General features: G+C 45.7%; 1 protein-coding gene and 1 non-coding gene across 6 annotated transcripts in view; both read left to right on the forward strand.

Annotated features, from left to right (window-relative positions):
- The window catches only part of RAB11FIP4 (RAB11 family interacting protein 4), a 115,515-nt gene extending 100,898 nt beyond the window's left edge, over nucleotides 1-14,617 (forward strand). For all 5 annotated transcript variants that reach the window (XM_074555177.1, XM_074555179.1, XM_014269474.3 and 2 more), the window contains 9 exons: nucleotides 1,208-1,243; nucleotides 2,140-2,239; nucleotides 2,645-2,748; nucleotides 3,254-3,394; nucleotides 3,934-4,015; nucleotides 4,275-4,412; nucleotides 4,865-5,023; nucleotides 5,352-5,495; nucleotides 7,321-14,617. In XM_074555177.1, the coding sequence (XP_074411278.1) occupies nucleotides 1,208-1,243; nucleotides 2,140-2,239; nucleotides 2,645-2,748; nucleotides 3,254-3,394; nucleotides 3,934-4,015; nucleotides 4,275-4,412; nucleotides 4,865-5,023; nucleotides 5,352-5,495; nucleotides 7,321-7,437 (1,021 nt within the window). In that variant the 3' untranslated portion in view covers nucleotides 7,438-14,617. The remainder of the gene's footprint in view (nucleotides 1-1,207; nucleotides 1,244-2,139; nucleotides 2,240-2,644; nucleotides 2,749-3,253; nucleotides 3,395-3,933; nucleotides 4,016-4,274; nucleotides 4,413-4,864; nucleotides 5,024-5,351; nucleotides 5,496-7,320) is intronic.
- Nucleotides 14,618-20,315: 5,698 nt separating this feature from the next.
- TRNAT-CGU (transfer RNA threonine (anticodon CGU)) lies at nucleotides 20,316-20,387 on the forward strand. Its single transcript has one exon. It is a non-coding gene; the product is annotated as a tRNA-Thr (tRNA).
- The last annotated feature ends 1,401 nt before the right edge of the window (nucleotides 20,388-21,788 follow it).

A 21,788-nucleotide genomic window follows, 5' to 3' on the forward strand; every position in this document is an offset into this window, starting at 1 on the left:
GATTTAAGGTGCAGACATCATTGCTAAACTCAAATATTTTAACCAATGAGCTCTTTGATTGCAGAGTGAGAGTGATATTTCAAGGAATTTTTCCCAGGAAGTGGGATCTGCTGTGCTGCTTAGTGCAGATCTACAGTTAGCTCCTGCTTTGTCCAGGTGGGAAGGAGGGATCTCCAGATCCTTGGCTAATGCACATAACCTTACATACACCTCTCCTAAAGCTACTGGTCAGCAGAGGTACTTGGCTTCTCTGGGATTTTTTTAATGATGTCAACAATACTTGAAAAAATGATAAGTCCTGTGGCAGAAGTTACTTTTGGAGTTCTTTGCAATTTCAGCCTTTTCCTTATGTTTCTCTCTGCCACTCAATCACTCCTTAGCTGTGCTGAGCACTTAGAAAGTGCTTCTAACAATCACCTAGAGTTTTTGAAGGAAATTGTTTGGTGGGATTTTAGCTCCCCCTAGAACTGGATGTGAGTCCTGCCTGTCAGTGTAATCCCTGGGACACAGCGCTGCCCTGCTGCTCCTCCCTGTGCACAGCAGTGTGGAACCTGCCCTGAACGATGCTCTGCCCTGGCAAGGCTCTGCCAACATCCACACCACGAGCAGCCAGGGCTTTGGGGATTTTCTGAGGGAGGCTGGATATGCCTGACCAAGAGCTGTGTCTGTGCACACAGAGATGTGACATCCTCTTACCAAGAGATGCAGCAGGATATTTTTGATCTGGTTCCAGTGCTGTCTGCAGCAAAGGGTCTTCATTTAGATAGCAGCAGTCTCTGGCTGCACGAGGGAACTGTAACAATGGAAAGACCTCAGTTCCTGTGCTGAACTGGGAAGCATTATGGGGAAGGATAAACTAACTGCTCGTAAAATCATCTAAAAACTGGAAATCCAGAATAAATGTCCATCACTAACTTGGCGTCCCTTTGTGGTGTTTCTAATGTTAGTTTCGCTCAGATTTACACTGACAAATCTCTGCTACATGTAACAGTATCTGCAAATTGACTTATTAATGATCACAGTAATTTGTGGCTTCACTCATCTTTGTGTTCTTAGTAATTGCAGCTTTTGATTCAGTTGTTAAAGAATATTGTTCACAGAATCATCTTTTGAGTAGGCTAAAAATGTCCATTATATTTCATTGTGTAATTGAAATTGAAGCAAATAACTGTTTAATTTCTATATCATTCCTTCTGTATCCATGTAGCCCTAACAGGAAAATATCAAGCACAGCTTTTGGAAGGTAAGAGTCTTCAAGTTTTGTATGAATATTTATGGAATCAGACATAACAATTCCATAAGTGGGAGTGGAAGACAGAAGTAGGAATAATTTTAGAAAAATAAAAATGTACCAAAATAGGTTTTTAAGGGAAGGGGCCTGTGTTTGGGTATGAATGTTGCCCCTGTTCCTCTTGGAGCAGGCCCCTGAACTGGAAACAGCTCTGTTAAAAATATAGATAGTTTTTGCTTCCTTGTCTGCCAAATGTATTCCTTTGTACTGCTATTTTATCAGTCCAGCTACTGCTTATTTAACCCTCATGATGTGAGCCTTGCTGCTGTTACCAAAATGTGAGGGAAAGCAAGAGCACCCCTTTAAAAAGGACATACAGAATTGTCATCTTCCTTTGACTGAGTGAACCAGCCCTGGTCTGAGGAGGGCTGTAAGGTTCAAGAACATTTTAGATAGTCTCCAGTGTTACATGTTCTGACACTATTCTGCAGTGGGAACTGCTTGATATTTCTTTTTTTCTGTTTTTTTTTTAAGTTCTTACAGTATAAAATTTTCTAGCTTAACTGTACCAACCAATATGCAGTGGTGACCTTATTTTAAATTTGTAATAAGGCAAATACAATTCAGTGCATGGTGTGAATAAGACTTAAGTATTTTTAAAACTATGTTAATGCTAGTGGCAGATCCTATCAAAAGCAACAAAGAACTCACTCCATAGAACTAATGTCATTGACTGTGCTCAGTGTGACTTCATTTAGCTCCCAGTCTCTTGTAAGGCTTGGGCTTAAGCAGTTGTAATTGTAACTGAAATGATTGCACAGATTTTACCATGGATGTTCAAAGTCTGAAGCCAGACTCTTTGTCCTCCCTCCTCATCAAGCAAAGTAATGATCCTTCTGATCTTTCAGACAACTCTTCCACAACAGTAACTTCAGCAGCAGTAATGGCAGCACAGAAGACTTGTTCAGAGACAGTATAGACTCCTGTGATAATGATATCACTGAAAAGGTGAGGATCTGTGCCCTGTGAGTAATGTACCCAGCCAAATCCTGCTGGAGCCCGGCATCAGGGGATCAAGATCTTGCTCAGAATTACCCATGATCTGAAGTAGCTTATTTCAAAATATCCTTGATGTTCCATTACTATTACAACTTTTCAGGCTTAATGCAAGAACTGAGCAAGCACAGCTCTAGGCATTGTGTTAGGACTTCTTTATGGTGTATTTGCAGTGATCACCCTCAAGGAACATGCAGGGTCTGGAGAACTCAGAATTGTGGGGCTTAATTTTGCTGCTGGCTTTGCAGAGAAATATATCCCCTTTTAAAATGGTAGAGTAGCTAAATGCCAGTTGGGAGCAGTGAAGGGGTATTTGAAGAGAGACTCAAACTGAGTCTGTTCTGCTTGTCCTTCCAGGTCACCTACCTAGAGAAGAAGGTGACAGAACTGGAGAACGATAGCCTGACAAATGGTGACCTGAAGAGCAAACTGAAACAAGAGAACACCCAGCTGGTTCACAGGTAACAAAGCACAGAGCCAGATCTCCTCACCAGCACAGCTGTGGGGAAGGAATATTTCTACCTCTAGAGTATGACCAAGTCTTCTTCCTTAATGCTGACAGATGAAATAAGGCTTCATCTGAGAAGTCCAGGTGGAATAGGGGCTGCCTTGCTGAATTTTCAGCAAGAAGAGGCCTGCAGGCAAGTGTTTTTGACAGAGATGTTACTGACTTGTGCAGAGAAAATGCTTCTGCTCTAAGAGAGGTTACCCCTGGTGGTTGGGGTTTTTTCCTGGCTTGTAGCAAAAGCAGAAGGCTGGGTCTTAGTCCCAGCTTTATGAGACTGAAAGAATACTAGATGAACTGATACTACTTAATTCTACGTTTATTAGTAAATAGAGATACTGGGAGATGTTAAATGCCAAAATAGATGGTGAATTAGAATGAAACAAAGGGGTCAGCAGAAAAGAGAGAGGCAATGAATTTGCTTCTGAAGCTGTTACTGAAATGAGATCTGATTTCCTTAGAGTTCATGAACTAGAGGAATTATTGAAAGACCAAGAAACATCAGCAGAACAGACTCTGGAAGAAGAGATAAAGAGACACAGAGAAGCTTACAGCAAGTATGAAAAAGAGAAAGGCACTGAAATTGAACTGCTAAATACAAGGTAACAAACATCTTGGTGCTGCCTTGAACAGGGAGAAGGGGCCTCTTTTCTTCGTTTTTACTTTGCTTGTAAATGTAGGCTGTTCACCAGCAAGAGTGCACAGATGGTGGCAGGTTGGCAGCTCTGTAGAGTAGCTCTGCAGTCACATGTCTAATGCCCAAAAGCTTGGAGGATGCTTTACATTAATGCTTTAATCCACGTGGCCCATGTAGACAGCTTAACTGGATATTTGGCACACATTCAAGGAGGGAATTGTGACCAGTTCTAGCAAATGTTTGTGCCTGTGTTTGTTTTTTTCCAACTTATGTTTTTTCAGCTACCTGTTGTTAGGAGCACAAGAACCTGAGGGTCAGGGTAGTATTTTGGGCCTTAGAACTGAACAAGCAAAAATGCATGTTAAAAAGTGCTATGGTTAGAATGATTTTCTCTATTTGGTCTTTCTATCAAGTTCAAGTGAGATGGCTTTTTAGAGCACGCTATTGTGCATGTCTGTGTTCTTGAAAAGAGGTATTTGCTGTAAGACTTTTTTATTAATGCAGGGTTCAGCAACTGGAAGAAGAAAATGGTGATCTGAAAAGCACTGTCACACGGCTGAAATCCCAAACAGAGAGATTGGATGAGGTAACAAAACTCCTGAGTCCTTGAGCAACTTAACAGCAGTTTATGTAAGAGCAAACTCTTACAGTGCTTGGCCCAGCTTCTTAAATTTTCCTCCCATAAACCAGATTATTGATGGAATTGGAACATTGGTCAACTTTAGGGGCAGGAACATCCTGAGACACAAGGCAGTCTATGGCCAGCTGTGTCTGTAGGTTCCTGTTGTGAAGCTGAGCTGTGTCCTGCTCTTGCCCCCTGTTGTGAAGTTCCCTGTTGGTTCCAGGAGAGGCAGCGCATGTCAGACAGGCTGGAGGACACGAGTCTGCGGCTGAAGGATGAGATGGATTTGTACAAGAGGATGATGGACAAGCTGAGGCAGAACAGGCTGGAATTCAACAAGGAGAGGGAAGCCACACAGGAGGTAAGTGTGAAGAGGAATGTCAGACCAGGCAGTCTCATATCACCTGCATGGAAGCCCTGGGGAGAAGGAATGGGCAGGATGAGCACTGAGAGCACCATATCCACTGAAGCTATTTGCTAGAGTGTGTTTCTGTGGGAAAGGTGCCCACAGAGCAATGAATGCTGCAAGAATACTTAAAAAGTGCCAATCCTTGACCCAAAGGGCTTACAGCTCTTGGAGAACTGTGTGCCCTAACATTTCCCTCTGTTTGCAAGGGAAATTATGCATGAAGCTTAGGAATCACAGCCATTGCCAGCTCTGGGGCCGTTTAGGGGACCTGTGCTTGCAAAGGAAGAGGAAGAGGCTGTGTTGTAGGGCTGGCCTCAGGCAGGCTCAGGAGTGCTTTTGCTGGAGTGCAGAGGGGGCTGTTTGCAGGGAGGGCTGCACAGACAGGGCCTGTTTGCTGCCCACAGCTCATTGAAGACCTGCGGAAGGAGCTGGAGCACCTGCAGCTGTACAAGCTGGAATGTGAACGTCCTGGACGTGGCAGAAGCTCTTCCTCCAGCCTGAGTGAATTCAATGCCAAAACCAGAGAGGTGGAAATGGAGCATGAAATAAAACGGCTGAAGCAGGTGAGCAGGGAAGGGCCTCTCAATCCACATCAAACGTACAGGAATACCTTGAAAAATGCAAACCCAAACACTCTGCCTTCAGATTTTGTCCCCTCCTTTCTCACACAAACACAAGGGCCTCATTGCATCTGTGCAGGAGTTCTTGCACTGGTGATGTAAATTGTGCCCCAGGATAACTCAGGCAGGGAGGCCTTGTCACTGGAGTTAAGAGTGGCTGTCAGCTGCAGCCTCACTGTATGTCATCCAAGCTACCTGTGATGTTAAAATATTTTTAAATGAAACCTTGTAAGAAGAACTTGAAAAACAATGTTTTTTCATCCTTAAATAGGAGAATCAGAAACTTCGTGACCAAAATGATGATCTGAATGGACAGATTCTAAGCCTCAGTCTTTATGAAGCTAAAAACCTCTTTGCAACACAAACCAAGGCCCAGTCACTGGCTGCTGAAATCGATTCTGCATCGAGAGATGAGGTAATGCACTTTTCTAATCAGGTACTACTTCCAAGAATATGCAATTTTCAATGTAATTAACTGTCAAGGTGGAACTCTCTGAAGCTGACAAATGAACGACAGAAAATTCTGCTTTGCTAGGAGTTCAAGGGTGTTAGAAAATTGCTTTAAATCTAACACTGTTTTGGAATCCTTGTATTATAACTCTCCCATTTTTCTCTCAAAAAAAATTGAATTATTAGGATCTCAGCGAACTGTTTTGCAGTTCTAACATTTTGTATCTTGCAGAGTAATGTGAGAGCATGACACTAATTTCATACAAAAATGGCCATTGCTAGTTACTTTAATTTTTACTTTCTGTTCCAGATTTAGTTCATGTTACTTCACTAACGAGCTCTTACTTATATATTTGAGCCATATATTCCTGTAGCAGAGCTGAATTCTTGGAGAAAGTAACTTCTGTGCAAATAATAACTTGGTATTGCTTTGAAAGATATTCTGGGGAACCTGTTTGTATGTGGGCTGAGTCCAGCTGGTGTAGCTTCCTCTGAGCTCCAGGACAGATTGTGAGATCAGGCCAATGGATACATGAGAGCTCCCAGGGAAGAAGACAGGGTAGTGGTGAAGGAGATTAAAGGAATTGTTTGTCCTTGATGCTTTATCTCTTCCAGACAGAACTTCCCATTTCTTCATCAAGAAAAGTTGTGAGACAGAAAAGTCCTTTTTACCCAGTCTGTACTGGACTGACCTGTCAGCCTTAGCTCCTGGGCAGGCCCTTGAAGTGAAAGCCCTTGAATTATGTATTTGAGAACTTAATTTCGTGCTGAACCAGAGCACTGTGAAGAAAGGCTGTTTGCTTGTAAAGCTCTAATTAGGTAAAAGCAAACTGGCTTTTGGTATTGTCAAGAAAAATCTGACTTCGTCCCTTTCAATCCCGTGGCTCTGGCTCATGTGAGGAGTATCCAGCACTCCCCCTTTAAAGGAGGAAGGTGCCTGAAAGCTGTGGCCCAGACTCAGCAAAACCTCACAGACCTGCACAAACTGTTCCCATTGTGCCATTTTTCCTGTATGAGCAGAACAAAGGTAATAATCTGCAGATTCAGGGTGGGACTTCTGTGAAGTCTTATGAAAATGGACAGGCAAATAACATGAGCTTTAGGAGGATCTGGGGCTCTGGCAAGCCTTGGCAGCTTTTTCAGTTTGGCATTAAACATTCAGAGATGAAAAGCAAAGCAGTCTTCATCTTTAGAGAGGTTGAGGGGCCTTTTACAGCCAAAAATCTGGTGAAACACATGTATTTAATACAGAACATTGAGTAGCAAGTGGATTGTTCTTGTGGAGTATGTAGTGGTTGTTTTGGGGATTTTTTTGAGAGAGAGTATGCACATCTCTCAAAAAAAGCCAGAGGAATTCTCAAGGAAGCACATGTTTTTCCTGGTGCAAAACACTGACATATTTGTTTGGTTCAGCAGCCTTTCATGCAAACACGTTTAGATTTCAGTAGTAATGAAAAAATTGAGAATCATGAATCTCTTGCTCTGAGATGAAGCAGTTGATCCATGGTATGGATGCAGGATGGATTGGCTTGTTAGATGGGGAACTTCTTTCAAATGACCTGCCAGAAGATCCCTGAGATGACTCTTCACCACTTTCTTTGATAGCAAAGATTTGTAGCCTACAGAATTGTTTCTAGTACAGATACAGGGAGGAGCTGGAGTTAGAAAACCTGTCACAAAAGGAATTGGTGATCTTGAGCAGGCACTGGTCTCTCACCTGTCTCAATTTCAGGCTGTTACATAAACTACTGAGAATATTTCAGGAGTAACTTGGAAATGTTGTGTTTTAGCTCATGGAAGCCCTCAAAGAACAGGAGGAGATAAATTACAGATTGCGACAGTATATGGACAAGATAATTTTGGCAATCCTGGACCACAATCCATCTATCTTGGAAATAAAGAATTGAAGAGAATATAAGAAGGAAAAGCAGCAACTGCCTGATATTTCTGCACATGCCACTGGATCTGAGCAGCACTCTGATACTGTAAATGAACCTATAAATGATATAATACACACTAGGTGTGAGTGTGGGTGCGCGGGTGTGTTTCTATGATGTTTGGTACACTGTTATTTGTCATTGAATTGGCTTGGTTAGACTTTTTCCATGCACTTTCAATACCTGTGATGAGATGGATACTGTATATTAATGTCATAACAATATAACTGGATCATGTTGTTTTAGATACTGGACAAAATGACTCTACCTCTAGTTGTAAAGGTAAAAATAGACAATGGAAACATATGGATGTGGCCCTAACTTTAGGAGCAAGAATTTTTTTCTTTGTTCTTCCAGGAATTTGGGTACCACAAACCAATTGACATACCCAGGTTCAGTTCCTGACTGGTGCTGACTGTAGTTTCCTATTTGATTTAGTTTTAGTACTTAAACCACACATCAGATTAAAAAAAAAAACAAAAACAAAAAACCACCAAAACCACACAAAATTTGGGAAAATACACAAAGTAAATGGGAAGGAAGGGAAGATACTGCAGAATTTTTGCTGGTTATGAAAAATCACCATCCATTTGTTTGCCACTGTCAGCACAAAGTGTTTTTCATGTAAGATCACTTTGGAGCCTGCTTTTGGATGCTCTGAGCCTGCTCTCTAGTGTGTGTGCATGTGTGTTTTTTATGTCAGGGTCCCTGTAGCATTGAGGCAAAGAGGTTTCAAATCTGTTCCCCTATTTTCAGGGGTATATTATGGGCCATTAAAATGAATTCTGGGATTCTGCCCCTTCCCCTCATCCTGATTTTAAAGATTTCACTGAAAGAACACATTCCAGTTCTTACCAAAAAAAAAGAAACAGAACAACAAAATATTTGCATGAAATATCTCACCTTAGAGGGAGGAGGAGGACCAGCCCTGCACACGATGTGCTGAGTTGCTTTCCCACCCCAGACAGCTGCACTCCTCTGGGAATGGCATTTCTGGGCAGGCTGTGCAGACAATGGCTGGTTCCTGGCACAGCAGTGGAGGACAGTCTGGGACAGAGTGGCTTCTACCTACAGGACAGGCAAAAGGAAAAGAGCTGCATCTTGCAGGAGCTGCCAGCCCAGACTGAGCTCACACGTGCATATCTAAAGCTCTGAGTAGGGAGCACATCCCAGTTTAGATGAGCAGTTGTGCAGGTGCTGAACTTTAGGTGTGTGCTGCATCTGCTCATGGACGTCAGTGGGACAGAACATTAAGCTTTAAAGTTGAGTGTTTGCTTAAATGCTGCCTTAAATAGGGATGACTTCAACATGTGCCTGTGTTCTCTAGAGCTGGATCTATACTGTAGGGCTAGGACATTTTTAATTAATAATGTAGCTTATATAAGGAGCTTATGGAATTGTTTGGGTAGTTGAATGCTAAAAACAAATTTTATTCCATGCACTTTTTTTTTAAAGTAAAAGTTTCACACTTTGGATTCACACCAACTGGCACAGAAAAATCAGCCAGAGTATTTGGCTTTCCCCAGTGCATAGAGATGTTTCCTCTATTAAATACACTCCCCAGGAGAATGTTACAGTAGCAATGACTGTGCTTTTCTGTGTATTTCTTGCTGTTGGCAGTGTCTTGCCCCTAGTATTCTCTTGATGTATCTTGGTGTGTATATGTGATGCATTTTTCCTGAATTTGAATACATAAAACTGTATTCAGTTAGGGATGTAAATATATATAATTTTTTTCTGCAATCTCTGTGCTCTTGCCTTCAGTGATGTGTTACTGGAGTGATGGGAAGCAGGGGACGTGCTGAAATCAGGCTTTCTTGAAGGCAAGAAAATAAAAACAGTTTGTTTCAATGTATCTGCATAGGCAGGTGTAAAGTAATGGAAAGAGAGAGGAGCCAGAGGAATGACTGAGACACAACAGCCCAGTGCACACAGGTCTGCAGTGCTCTGGGAGAAATGGGACAGTCTGCTTCAGTCTGTCATGTCACAGGGCTGGCTTCCTGAGGCTCCGGGGCAAACTGGAGGAAAGGATTTAAAGACCACTCCTTTGCCACCTGGGAATGGTGTAAGATGTAACACTGCAGCAGCTTCTGTTTGTTTAGAAGTAGGTGGAACCCCGTGGAAACCCCACAGATCCACCTTTCCCACCTGCTGCTTCTTCTGGATGTGCCACCCAGAAGGTGGGAGAGAAGCAGTTCAGCCAGCTCGGTGCTTCCTGCCTGCAGAACTCCTCACCTGCACTGTGGTGATGGCATTTCCCTCTGCCTGGTGCTGTTTGTGGGAAGTGCCAGAGCCTTCACTCTTTGTAGGCCACAGAGAACTCTTGCACAGTGTCAGGGGGCTGTTGCAAACCTGCTGTGACCAGCAGGGCTGGGTGACACAGCAGCCCTGCTTCTGGAGCTGTGTTGCACTGCTGTGCTGCTCTCATGCAGAGCATTTCAGTTAGAGTGAAGCTCTTGCAGCTTAGGCTGGTGACTGAATGTTTCCCCCTAATTATTTTTAGGTAATCTGGACTCTGCTTCAAAATTTCAGTGATCTAAAGCCCAGTCCCATTAGGGTGGAAGTGTTGAGGACTGTTGCACTCAAAGCAAAGCCTGTAGACTTGAACAGAAGACATTATTATAGTGAGAGCCAAGTTTTTGTGTAGATAATTATATGTAGGAGGTGAACAGTCACTAGTAGTGACATGTAGTCACCAAATCTGGCTGATATCCCAAAAGGAATGCTCTAGCCAAGGGTACCCAGCAGTGGAAATTTCTTAAATCTTGCAGGACTTCTTGTTCAGCTCTGTACCCAGCTGTGTAAGTATTTAGAAACTCTTCCTTGCTCCAGTGTTTGCATTTGAAGAGATGTCTTACCACCATGTTGGTGGTGTTTGTAGCTGTGTTTTATTGTGTAAAGGAGGTATCCTTCTGCTCCTGTGGGGCCCTTGGTGTGGTACTGCCATCTGTTACTGTGCAAATCATATCCAGATACTTACCATGTTTGACAAATAATGTGAGTTGGAGGTGGGAGAGGCATTTCACTGGCAGATATATTTTCCTCTAAGGTATCCACCTCTAAAAATACTAATTACTAAAAATACTAATTAGCAACTGCATTCTTAGACTGAGTAACTACAGATATTAGAGCAACTCATCTTGCAGCTCAAGCCCTGGAGAACCCTTTTATCCCAGAAAAGAAGTCACTGTGTTTTATGACAGGCAGGTAATTTGGTAATAAAGGATCACTTGGTGGCTCACTGGGGCAGGGAGGGGAGTGATCTGATAGCAGTGTTGCAGAGAGTGCATATTCTGATCAAGTGGCAGACAGACACTGGCAGAACAGACAGGAGCTGTTGCAGACGGGGAGACACTGACTCTGCTGTCTGTTCTCTGATAAATTTCTTACTTCTTTGCTGTGGACACCCTTTGTATTCTCAGGCTGGCCAGGAAAGTACAGCCTGCCTCTGTCAGTGCTGCTGTTGGTGGAACAAGGGCCTCCATTCCCTGGGTAAATCACTTGAGACACAGAAATGGGGTATCATGTCTCTAGCAATACACAGATGCAGTAAACACTCCCGTGTCAAACCCATGGTTCTCTTTAACCCTTGGGGGCGCAAACACAATCCCAGGTACTTTACCTTGACCTTAGATTCTGAAAAGCTAAATGATATTCTGGTCAAACCTGTTGCAAACCACTACAGGTATTTCTGGACAGTGGAAAATAAGACTGGCTTTTGGCTAGAAGCTGCCCTTGGTCAAGCTAATCCCACACAAGGTACTGCAGAAAAATTACCTCTTTCAAAACTTGCACTTAAGGAGTACCAGAAATGCAGTCTCTCAAGATTTTTCTGGTATTGGCTGCTTCCCTCCAGACTTTGGTCTTCAGCTGCTGCCTAGTTCTGATTTCAGAATGATGCTGATTCAAAACTGCTTTGACATCAAAAGAAGATTTTTCAGCTTTTTGAATAGCTTCTATTTAAGACTGAAGCTGTAAAGAATTTTTATTGAAGTGCAACATTGATGAATTGTAACTATCCCATCTATTTTTAAGGAATTTTAAATATGCAAATATGTAGGAAGTTTCAAAGAAACCCAGCATCCAAAGAACTTTTGTTGCCAACTTTCCTTTCACGGTCTTTGGGAAAAAATCAGATATTTCTCAGCCAGCTCTGTAGGGAGTTGAACACAGCATTATTAATTCTCAAAGATGTGTATCAACAAATATTTTGCTGTCTGAGTGCAGCAATGCTCCATTTACTGTGGTGGAACTGCATTGCTCTCCAGAGAGGATCTAGGGCAGTATTTAGGCTCCCTAATCTGGTTTGTAAATGAGGGCTTGGAAGCTGATATATAAACACACATTGTGGGCTGCTACACGAGGCACTGCTCACTGGTCTGTGCATCACAGTGCCCGTGACATGTGACGAGTCTAAGAACTAGAATTTACAAATAAAAGAATGCTTTTTTTACATTCTTTAATGGCAGTGAATATGCAGTGGTTTTCTCTTAAAACAAATACTGTATGGTGTGGTCTGAGGGATTTTTTTCCAAGGAAGGAAGGAAGTAGCAGCTGATCAAACACTTGCCAAATCAGTGGCTTGGCTTATACTGATTTAAGTGAAAACTTGACTCAGACTTTAACTGAGCAGCTCCTGGTGAAAGCAGCAATGCTCATATTCTTGTCAAGTCATTTGTTACTCAAGAAACATTGTCAAGAAGTCACAACTGGTTGGTTTTAAAGGACATAGTACCACAGTTCTGACATTTTCTTCCTTTGCATCTCAGTATTTTTGAATTCATTCAAAACATCGATCCTAGGAGCAGTTTGCTGTTAAATAATGCATGGGTTTCTAGTTAATGAGACTCTGCATGTAGCTTTAGAGTTTGATGAAGGTTGCAGTCAGTGCTGGGTTTGCATCCTGTCATTCTGCATAATGCACTGGGAGTTGGTCTGATGTGCAAGAGTTGTTTCTTTCTGGGACTCTTCCTCAGCATTCTGTTGAATTTACATTCTTGGTCTTGTCCCCAGCCACCATCAGGTGTCTGTGTGCCTTGGGGCAGCGCTTGGAGCAGATGGGAGGGACAAATTCAATATTCTTGGCTTTAGTGTGACTTAAGCTACCAAGGCAAGAATTTCAGTCCTGTGTTGGTACCAGACCAGTCCTGTCCTTGCCTTTTTTTGTGGTTGTGAAAACTGGTTGTGTCCCATGTACATGACAAAACTGTAGCTGGTTCTCATGGTATACAGGCAGGTGGGGTGAGTAAAGCTGAAGGTGATCCAGGTGAGGGATCCCTGGGCTGTCCAGGTTCTGTGCAGGTGTCCCACTGCACACTGGAGGCTCAGGCCTGCAGCTCAGCGTGGCCAGCACGGCACAGAGTGACAGCAGCAGCCCCTGAGGATCTCAGGCAGAATCTGCAGCAGGGCCACGCTACCCGAGTTTGCCACAGTGTGGAGCCAGCTGCCAGGGCTGTGCTGCTCTCTGCTCCCGGCCCTCAGCCTGCTGGCTTCAGTCTGCAGCTTCTGTTCAGCTGCAAAGTAGTACTGATAGAGAGATTTGGTTTTACTTGACTTTAAACCTAATGACAACATTAACAAACTCGGGCTTCTGCAGTGTAATTTGGACAGCTAGCCCTGGAATGGAGGTGCTGTGAGTGACACCTGAGCTGTCAGCTTTGCTGTCACTGCTGTGGGCACAGTGACACCCTGCACACCCCTCAGAGCCGCTGTGCCCCCTGAGGGGTGGCAGGTGACTGTTCTGGGGGACACATCTGTGCAGGGGTCAGGGGCTGCAGGCACTCCTCCTCCCAGTGATGAACTCACACTGCCCAGCATCAGCCCTGATTTATTTACCACCTTATCCATAGCTAAATTACTCTGCCTTTGCAGAAAGGACATCTGAAGGAGAACCAAGAATTTAGTATCCTGTGAACACTTCAGTACACTACAGGGCAGTAAATGTTGCACTGATATATATTTAAATGCTGAGACATTTTCAGAATTACTGTAAAATCAGTTGTGAGAGCCATTTGTTTTTCTCTGTTGCACAGACTAGTCACTTTTTTTGCATGGTTACATATTTTAGTACTTGTGCCTTTTACTTCTCTGTTGTGAGGATACATTTTATTTTCACATTTTATCATTTGGTTTTGGACACTTTTATATACACTTCTTTAATCATCTGGTTTCTTGTAATGTACATGTGTATATATAAAATAGATCAGATTTGTATTCATGTGCCTCTGAGATGTAAAAAATATTCATTTTGTACAGGTTTTTTTAGAAGCACTAGGTCATGGTCTAAAATACGTAGCAAATGAAATTTAACATAATTAGCAGTTCTTTGTCTTCTTTTAGGAATGTTGTGTCAGATGGTTGGTCTCTTGTAAGGCAATGTCACACACACTGCAGATTTATTGTTTTAGTATTGTTTTGAGACCAATTCTATCCACTTGTTGGCTTAAATTAATTCAAAATAATAAAACACTTAATTAAATGTTACAGTCCTGACTTGGTGATTATAGTTTTTATTTCCATTAAAGCAAATTTGCTTCCTTTTATACTTGAAATGGGCACCAGACCAAAACCTCATTTGAACACATTGCCCATTTCAGGTTAACTTCCATTCTGGGATTATTTTTGTGGGATCAGGCAAGTGATTTACTTTGACCATTGAAATGGAAAAAGAAATAGCATTACCAATTGATAGACTCTCCATCTTAGAGTGCCTAAAATCTTTTCGTTTCCTTGTCTTCCCTGCCTGGCTTCTGTGGCAGCGTTTCCTAAGGACAGACCCTGGGTCTGCATTCCTCTTGCAGATGTGAGAGATTGGGTGTCTTGCTCTTCACATTTTGCCAGGTGCTGAACAAACTCCTTCCCTTGGGGTTTGTAGCACAGCACTCTCCCACAGCATTTGGGAAGCTGTGTAGATGCATTGTGAGCTGGCCATCTGTAACTGGCAGAGAGGGCCCTGGTCCTAGAAGTGCCCTTCCCTCCCTCCGACCTCTTCTCGAGCTGGTGGTTTCATTTCTGGAGTGTTGACCCTGCTCGTCTGATGAGATCCTCAAATTGTTCCCCCTCTCACACCTTGTTGTTTATCAATACCCCACTCACCAGCCCCCAGACAGTGAGACAATAAACTGTGGTAAGTCTCGAGGAAAAAATCATCAATATCCCCTAAATCTTTCAAAAAAACAAGTTTTTATCTGTGAAAGAATATGTTCCATTCTCACAGAGCAGAATTTTTTTTACTGAACTGGACACCCATTTCACAGAAAAAAAGCTGCCTTAGAAGTAAGGAGGTGGTTTTATTTTTTATTTTGAAGGCTGCTTGGTATGAAAATGAGCAAAGTTCACTTGCTCCATTGCTACTGAAGAAAAGCAGCCAGCTAAAGTGGCAAATGACTATTTTTAATCTCATTCTGTAATTTATAACATCAGTGAAGTAATGTCAGTACTGTTGCAATGTGCCATTACACTATTTTCTCTGTATTTTCTTGAAATACTTTTTGGGGACAATAAAGCTGTCCTTGCTGATGTGGATCCTTCAGGTAGCTGTAATGTACAATCAGATATGTAAATAAATTATTTGCTTTCCCCGCATGACTAAAGCATTGTCTGTGGTGGGTGACTGATTCAGTGTCCCTCCTTACCTTCCTCACTGGTCCACCTTTATTTCTGTTCTTCATTTAAAGGATTCCCCAGTTCTGTTCTCACCTGCCCAAGCACCAGCTTAATTCACTTTGCATAAGTTTCACAGATGGCACCAGGGAAGATGTATGCTCAGTACATGCCTTACCTGACATCCACAGTTGTGTTAAATTTCCAAGCCCAAGCTTCACAGGACCAGCCCATTAATGTCTCCACCAACAGCCCTGCCCTTCTCTATTGATGGAACTCCAGCTGGGAGCTGTTTGTTTTTTGGCTCCAGCTTTTTTATGTAACTTAAGTACAATTATTTACTGACCCACGTAGCACGTGCTGTGGCTCATTCCCTGAGGAGCACTGAGCTGTTTGTGGGGAGGGCACAGCCTGGAGCTGTGTCCTGGGGGATCCGGGGCTGGGGCAGTGTGAGCTGGCATGGCCAGCAGTGCCCACCCCAGGGCATGTGCTGAGGGGACTTTCACACCTCAGCCAAAGGCAGCAGCTTTCCCCGAGAGTCTGAGGGAAAACTCTGCCATGGGTGGGAGAGTCCTGAGGGAAAACTCTGCTATGGGTGGGAGAGTCCTGAGGGAAAACTCTGCCATGGGCGGGAGAGTCCTGAGGGAAAACTCTGCCATGGGCGGGAGAGTCCTGAGGGAAAGCTCTGCCATGGCTGGGAGAGTCCTGAGGGAAAACTCTGCCATGGGCAGGAGAGTCCTGAGGGAAAGCTCTGCCATGGGCAGGAGAGTCCTGAGGGAAAGCTCTGCCATGGGTGGGAGAGTCCTGAGGGAAAGCTCTGCCATGGGCATCCCCTGGCGAGGCCGAGGCTCCTGGGAGGGCCATCCTGGCAGCAGCACCGCAGGCTTTGTCCCTTTGTGAGGGACCAGGACAGTGCTGGGACACCTCTGGCCGTGACTGGGAGCCAGGACCTGTCCCAGGTGCCAGCTGTGTAGACCAGGGGGGACCCTGAGCCTGATGTGGGCTCGGGCCAGGACTCTCCACATCCCGAGCTGGCGGAACAGGCTCTGCGTGAGGTGCGATGGTGGAGGACACACCCAGGGCCTGCTTGACCCACACTCTGAGGTAATTTTTTCTTTTAATCTCTGGTTTGAGCCACCAGACCTGTTGGCTTCTTCTCTGGGTTTTATTTAAACTGCTGGAGTCAAAAGAATGACAAGTGAGGAGCAGCTTAGGTTCCAGGCTGCTTTTTGCAAGATCTGTGTGGAGGGAGGGGAGTGCGCCATGGGCCGATCCCTGTGGGCAGCCAGTCCTGAGCTGGTGTCTGTGGGCACATTGCCCAACAGAGGGTCCAGTGCTCTGGGAAAGTGCTGCTGACAGAGGGGCAGACACTGTCAGGCCAGAGAAATGCTGGATGCTCCTTACTTGGGAAAAATGGAGCCTTTTGTTATGTGCTGAGGACACCCCAGGGTGAGGTGTCCTCTCAGGGAGCCCAGTGCAGTTCCCTGCCCTGTCCCAGCTGCCCAGAAGCATCTCAGGTGAAACCACCAGGGTTGGCCTGGGAATGTCAGCAAAGCCCACCCTGACACAGCCACGGGGTGCAGGTGGGTAGGGATGTGTTTCCACAGGGGTTTGGTGGGTTTGAAGTTTGACTCCTGAGAAGCTGCTGCTCCCACCCCCAGCCTGCACCTCCAGTCCTTGGACTAACAAAATGTGATCACTTTGCACCTGTGTGAAAGATAGTGAAGGGAGCCAGGGAACCAAGCCTATGGCATGTTATTTAAAATACAAAGCAGAGTTTAGGGTGGTAAGATCTCTGCCTCCAGTTGGGCTTGGAGCAAGGCAGAAGAGGAAAGGGAATTTTGAAGACTTCACTAGTCAGTTCAAGCCTTGCAGGGCAAATTTGTTCCTTTCAAAAATATTTTGATGGTCTTCAAGTAATTATACTATGCCAAACAGCTTTCATTTGACTGACTGACAATAGTCTCTAAATGTGGTATATGTCTTTTAGAGTATCATCCCATGAGACTGTGAGGTAGCTTTTCTCACAGTGGGCACAGATATTTGGGGAACGAGAGCAAAGACACTGTATGAATAATCCATGGAGCAATGTACCCATGTGTTAACTTCCCTGTTCCCAGATTCCTCCCAGCAATTAGATGTTGGATATTCAGATTTATAACAGGCTCAAAGAAAACTCCCTACTGTGTATGCTAAACCACTTCACCAGAGAGATAGGGAGCAGTTTTGTTCCCAAATCTCAGCAGCTCATTCTAATGTGCTGTACTACTGACCTACTTGCACAGCAGTTATTTGCTGGTACATGAGAAAGACACAGTGGGAAAACAAATCACATGTTACTCTGGGGGCAGGAATCATCCCCACCACATAGCACAAAGTCTGTAATAGTTTCTAGCAAGTTGTGCTGTTCCCACTGGGCTGGTGGGACACAGGACCCTTCGGTCATTTTACAATCAGGAATTAAAGCTCAGAACTCCTGGGAGGTGATTGTTGCCTTGCTCTGATCATCTGGGGGGGAAAAGTGGGTTTCGAGGCTAACTGGGGTGGTAGCAGAGTAGGAAAGAAATTGTAAGAGAATTGGGGAGTGACGAGGAGGACTTACACAAATGAAATACATCTCATGAGAGCATGAAGGGAGTACATCAGGCAGCTCCTGTAGTCTGGCAGCAGCCTCTGATCTGCTCAGGTTGTCTTGGCTGACATGTTTTCTTCAGCATAGCAGTCTCAAGGCCCTGACTTTGATGTTTTCCCTTGCTCTGTTCACTGTTCCTGATGGCCCATGTTTCAATGTTGTCCTGAATCTCTGATGGCAGCCTGGGACCTGGGGTGTGTCACGCCACCCTAAATGCCTTGTGTGACACGTGCAGTGCAGGAGGGACTCTCATGGCTTGTGTAACTCAGGGTGAAATTTGTCCTGAGAGCCAACTGCTTTTTGAATGCATGTGACCAGTAAATTGAAGACTGCCCCAGATGTATAACTATAACTATTTGGGTTATTGGTGATTTTTAAATGACTTTGCAATGATCATATGTCAGCATGTCCTCTGGCATGGTGCCTAAATCTGAATTTCCATCACACTGGGATCTTTGTGCCTTAGCAGACGAGGATGCAGTTTGTATTTTGATGTGATAGTGTGTAACAGGGACTATGACTCAAGTACAAACCATTGCTGAAAAGACAGAGGAGTTGGGCTGTGGCACCAACAGAGGTAATGGAACTCAGCTGCTGAAAGGCTGTGCTTGTCCCTCCCTGCTGTCCTGGAGAAAATTGCTGGCTGTGTTTTGTGAAGCACTGTCTCTCTTGGCCACCCTGTGGCTTCTCTTAACGTGCTCAGGCCTTTATTTAAAACCTGAGCAGTCACTGGGCAGAGCTGCTGTCAGTCCTTTAGGAGCCCTCTGGTCAGCCTGAGCTCTTGTCCCACCTGAGAGAGCAACAACCCTGCCAAGGCCTGTCCCTGAGCTCTGGCTGCGCACAGCAGGGAATGGGGCATGCCCTGAAGAACAGCAGCAGCAGCAGCAGCAGAGGGGCTTGCTTTCATTCTAGGAAATCCTGTGTAAATGTGGATTAAAGGTGCAGCCCCTTCTCAGTGGCCCCATTGCAGGGAGCAGCAGGGCCGGGCCATGGGTACAGCAGAAAACAGCCGGGCTCTTCCCATCACCCTGCCAGGGCACGGGAGGGAGCAGGAGCCCTGCCAGGGCTGTCCTGTGCTCAGGGATGTTTCACTGCCCTGCCAGGGCTGCCCTGTGCTTAGGGATGTTTCACTGCCCTGAAATGCAAAGTCCAGGGCCAGAGGGTGCAAAATATCTGCAAGTTCTGCAACCCCAGCGGCTCTGCCATCCTGCTGTTTTCAGGATCTGAATATCGCTGGGATCCAAATGACTGTACCCTCAAAAAGTAAACCTTACTTTTTTTGGATAGGCTTGTTGCGGTATTTATTTGAAGACCTAAAAATGGGACCCTCAGGAAAGCAACTGTTTTTCTTTGGAATGAGTTGATCAGGCCTCACGGGTTTGGTTTATTCAAGCAAGGAGCACACTGTGAACACAGGTTGCATCCCTGTAATAACGGTTGTGTAACTCAGATCTGATTCAGCAGAGAGTGGGGCCTGGTTACAAATTCATAAAGTAAAAAAGTGATTCTACTATGTCAGATTGGTTCTAACTGTGCCTGGGTTTTTTTGCTTTTTGTTTGTTTGGTTTGGTGTGTAGTTTTCAGGAGGAGCATGTAAGCCAAAAAAATACCAGATTACCTTCTGCTGCCCAACATTGGTTCCAAACTAGAAAACAGGATGAAAAATTTCAATTCAATGCTAAATAATAGTTCAAAACCACAACTTTCAAATTCTTCCCTCCTGCCCTACAGCTAGTGGTGATAAAAATGAGAGCTGATTCATTTCTTGGGTTTTAACCAAGTGTTAGCCATAAGACTAAATATTTGGTAGCTGGAAACCCAAAGGAGGAAATACTAATAATCCAGTATTGTATTTATGATTTATGCTATTATGATTTGACTATGTAAACAGAACATAATGGGTTTGAAGTAAAATGTGAAAATTCAGTTTGAATATCAGGAAACATAGACTGCCCGATAGTGTCCCAAGGGAAGGGGTGGAAACGCCGCTGTTTGGCTCTGGGGAGGCGGCGGCAGTGCCGGAACGGAGCCGGGACAGTCCCCGCCGTGCACGGGCAGCTGTGTCCCACCGGCCGGTGCCGCCTCCTGCCCCGGGGACCCTCCCGGCCCCGAACCGGGAGCAGGTGCCGGAGCTCTGTGCGAGCTTGGCAGGGTTTTCCTCGTTCCGAACAGCGGCTGTTTGTTTCCCAAGGCAGCTCGGTGATTTCGCAGCGATGCTCCGCGCTCCTCTGCCGTGAGAAACACCGCGAGGAAGGAAAGCAAAGCGTCACCGGGGATTCCGCGGTGTCGGAGCAGCGGCGCTCGGGGACACCGGGGACACGGCGGGGGTGGCGGCAGCGGGAAGGGCTTTCCGAGGAGCGCCGCGGCAGCGACACGGGGCAGGGGGCGCCGAGCTCGGCAAGCGGGGCAGGGCCCGCCCGCGCTCCCGTTCCCGGCGCTCCGCCCCGCGGCCGCACGTGCCCGCGGGAGCCCCCGCACGGCGCGGCCGCCCCGCCCCGGTCCCACCGCCCCGGGCCGCCCTCCCGGCCCGTCCCGTCCCCTCCCGTCCTGTCCCGGCCCGGCCGCGCCGCTCGCTCCCTTCCACTGGCGGCGCGCGGGTGCAGCCAGCCCGTCGGGCGCGGTGGCCAAGTGGTAAGGCGTCGGTCTCGTAAACCGAAGATCGCGGGTTCGAACCCCGTCCGTGCCTGCCGAGGCAGCGCGGTGCGCTGGCAGCCCCGCCGCGGGGAGGCCGCGGACGCCGCCTCGTTTGCGGCTCATTTTTGCTGTCAGTGTCGGTGATCGGGCCCCGGAGCCCTGCGAGGAAGCTGCGGATCACGAGGGAGGTTCCACCGTGCGGCCGGCCGGGTGTCCCCGAGCCCCGCGTGTCTGTGCCGCAGAACAGGTCGGGGGCCCGTGGGTGGTACCGGGAAGCCCATGGGGGAGCATTGCCCGGAGCCCCGGTGTCACCCCCAGCACCCCAGATCTTTGCACACACTTCTCGGCGTTTTCCTCAGGACCTGTGGCCTGAGCTGGGTGAATCACAGCTAAAACAAAGCCGATGTTTGCGCTGTGATGCTGCAGGGCAGGTGTTAGGTGCGCTCAGTGTGAGGAATCCTCCTGCTGGCGCTTTCTCCGTACGTGCTGGCTTTGATGTACCTCTCACAGACAGACGGGCCGAATCTTGGAATAAGCAAGCGCTTAGTGCAGTTAAAATCATGCGAGTGCTAAGGCTGGACAAGTCCTGTAAGATCATCGAGTCCGGTCATTAACCCAGCACTGCCGTTCACCCCTAAACCGTGTCCTCAACTGCCACATCCACATCTTTTAACCCTTTCAGAGATGGCGATTTTACCACTTCTCAGGCAGCATGTTTTAATGTCTGACCACCCTTTCCATGAGATTGTACCATTTATACCAGAATTTACCCTAATTGCTTGGTTCCTGATCAGTCTGTGCAAAGCATGACACATGCAAGAGCATTTCTGCTGCCTCTGTATAACATCACTTTGGTTATTGCTGCTTTCAGAGAGCTTGAAATATGTCAAGAGTGGAGTCATTGTATTGCAAAATCAGCAATAGCCAGATATCTGGGCAGAGCAGAGCAGCCTCTTCGAAACAATTGCTGCTTCTTTTGATGCTTAAGAAAAAGCTGGTTTTGCTGTTTTCTGTGCCACCCTTGGCCAGGACCTGACAGGCAGGAGGCTGTCTGCCTTTCTCAGCAGGGACTGGAAGTGTGTGTGTACGAGGTGTTTGGGGAGGTCTGGACAAAATGGTTGTGCAGGATGTTATTAGCAAGCCACAAAACAAGCTGTAGTATGTTTTTATATAAAAGCAGGAAATGCAGTTTAGAACTTGTTTAGAAAAATGCAGACACTATTTTACTTGCAAAATAGAGCGCTGTCAAATCCCATCACCTTTGTTGGAGGCTTTTGAGGATGAAGTTCCAGCTTTGAAACACCCTCTTTTGATTTATTTTTTTCCCCTACATCATTTCACAGCGGAATGTCAAACCAAAATGTTGCTACTGGTTCAAAAGCCATCTTGCTGCTTTTGCAGAGATTTTCAGAATTCTGTGGGTTTGTTTCTGGTCGAAACCAGTTGTGAAACT

This window comes from Zonotrichia albicollis, chromosome 19, assembly GCF_047830755.1.
Source record: "Zonotrichia albicollis isolate bZonAlb1 chromosome 19, bZonAlb1.hap1, whole genome shotgun sequence".
Lineage (NCBI taxonomy): Eukaryota > Metazoa > Chordata > Aves > Passeriformes > Passerellidae > Zonotrichia > Zonotrichia albicollis.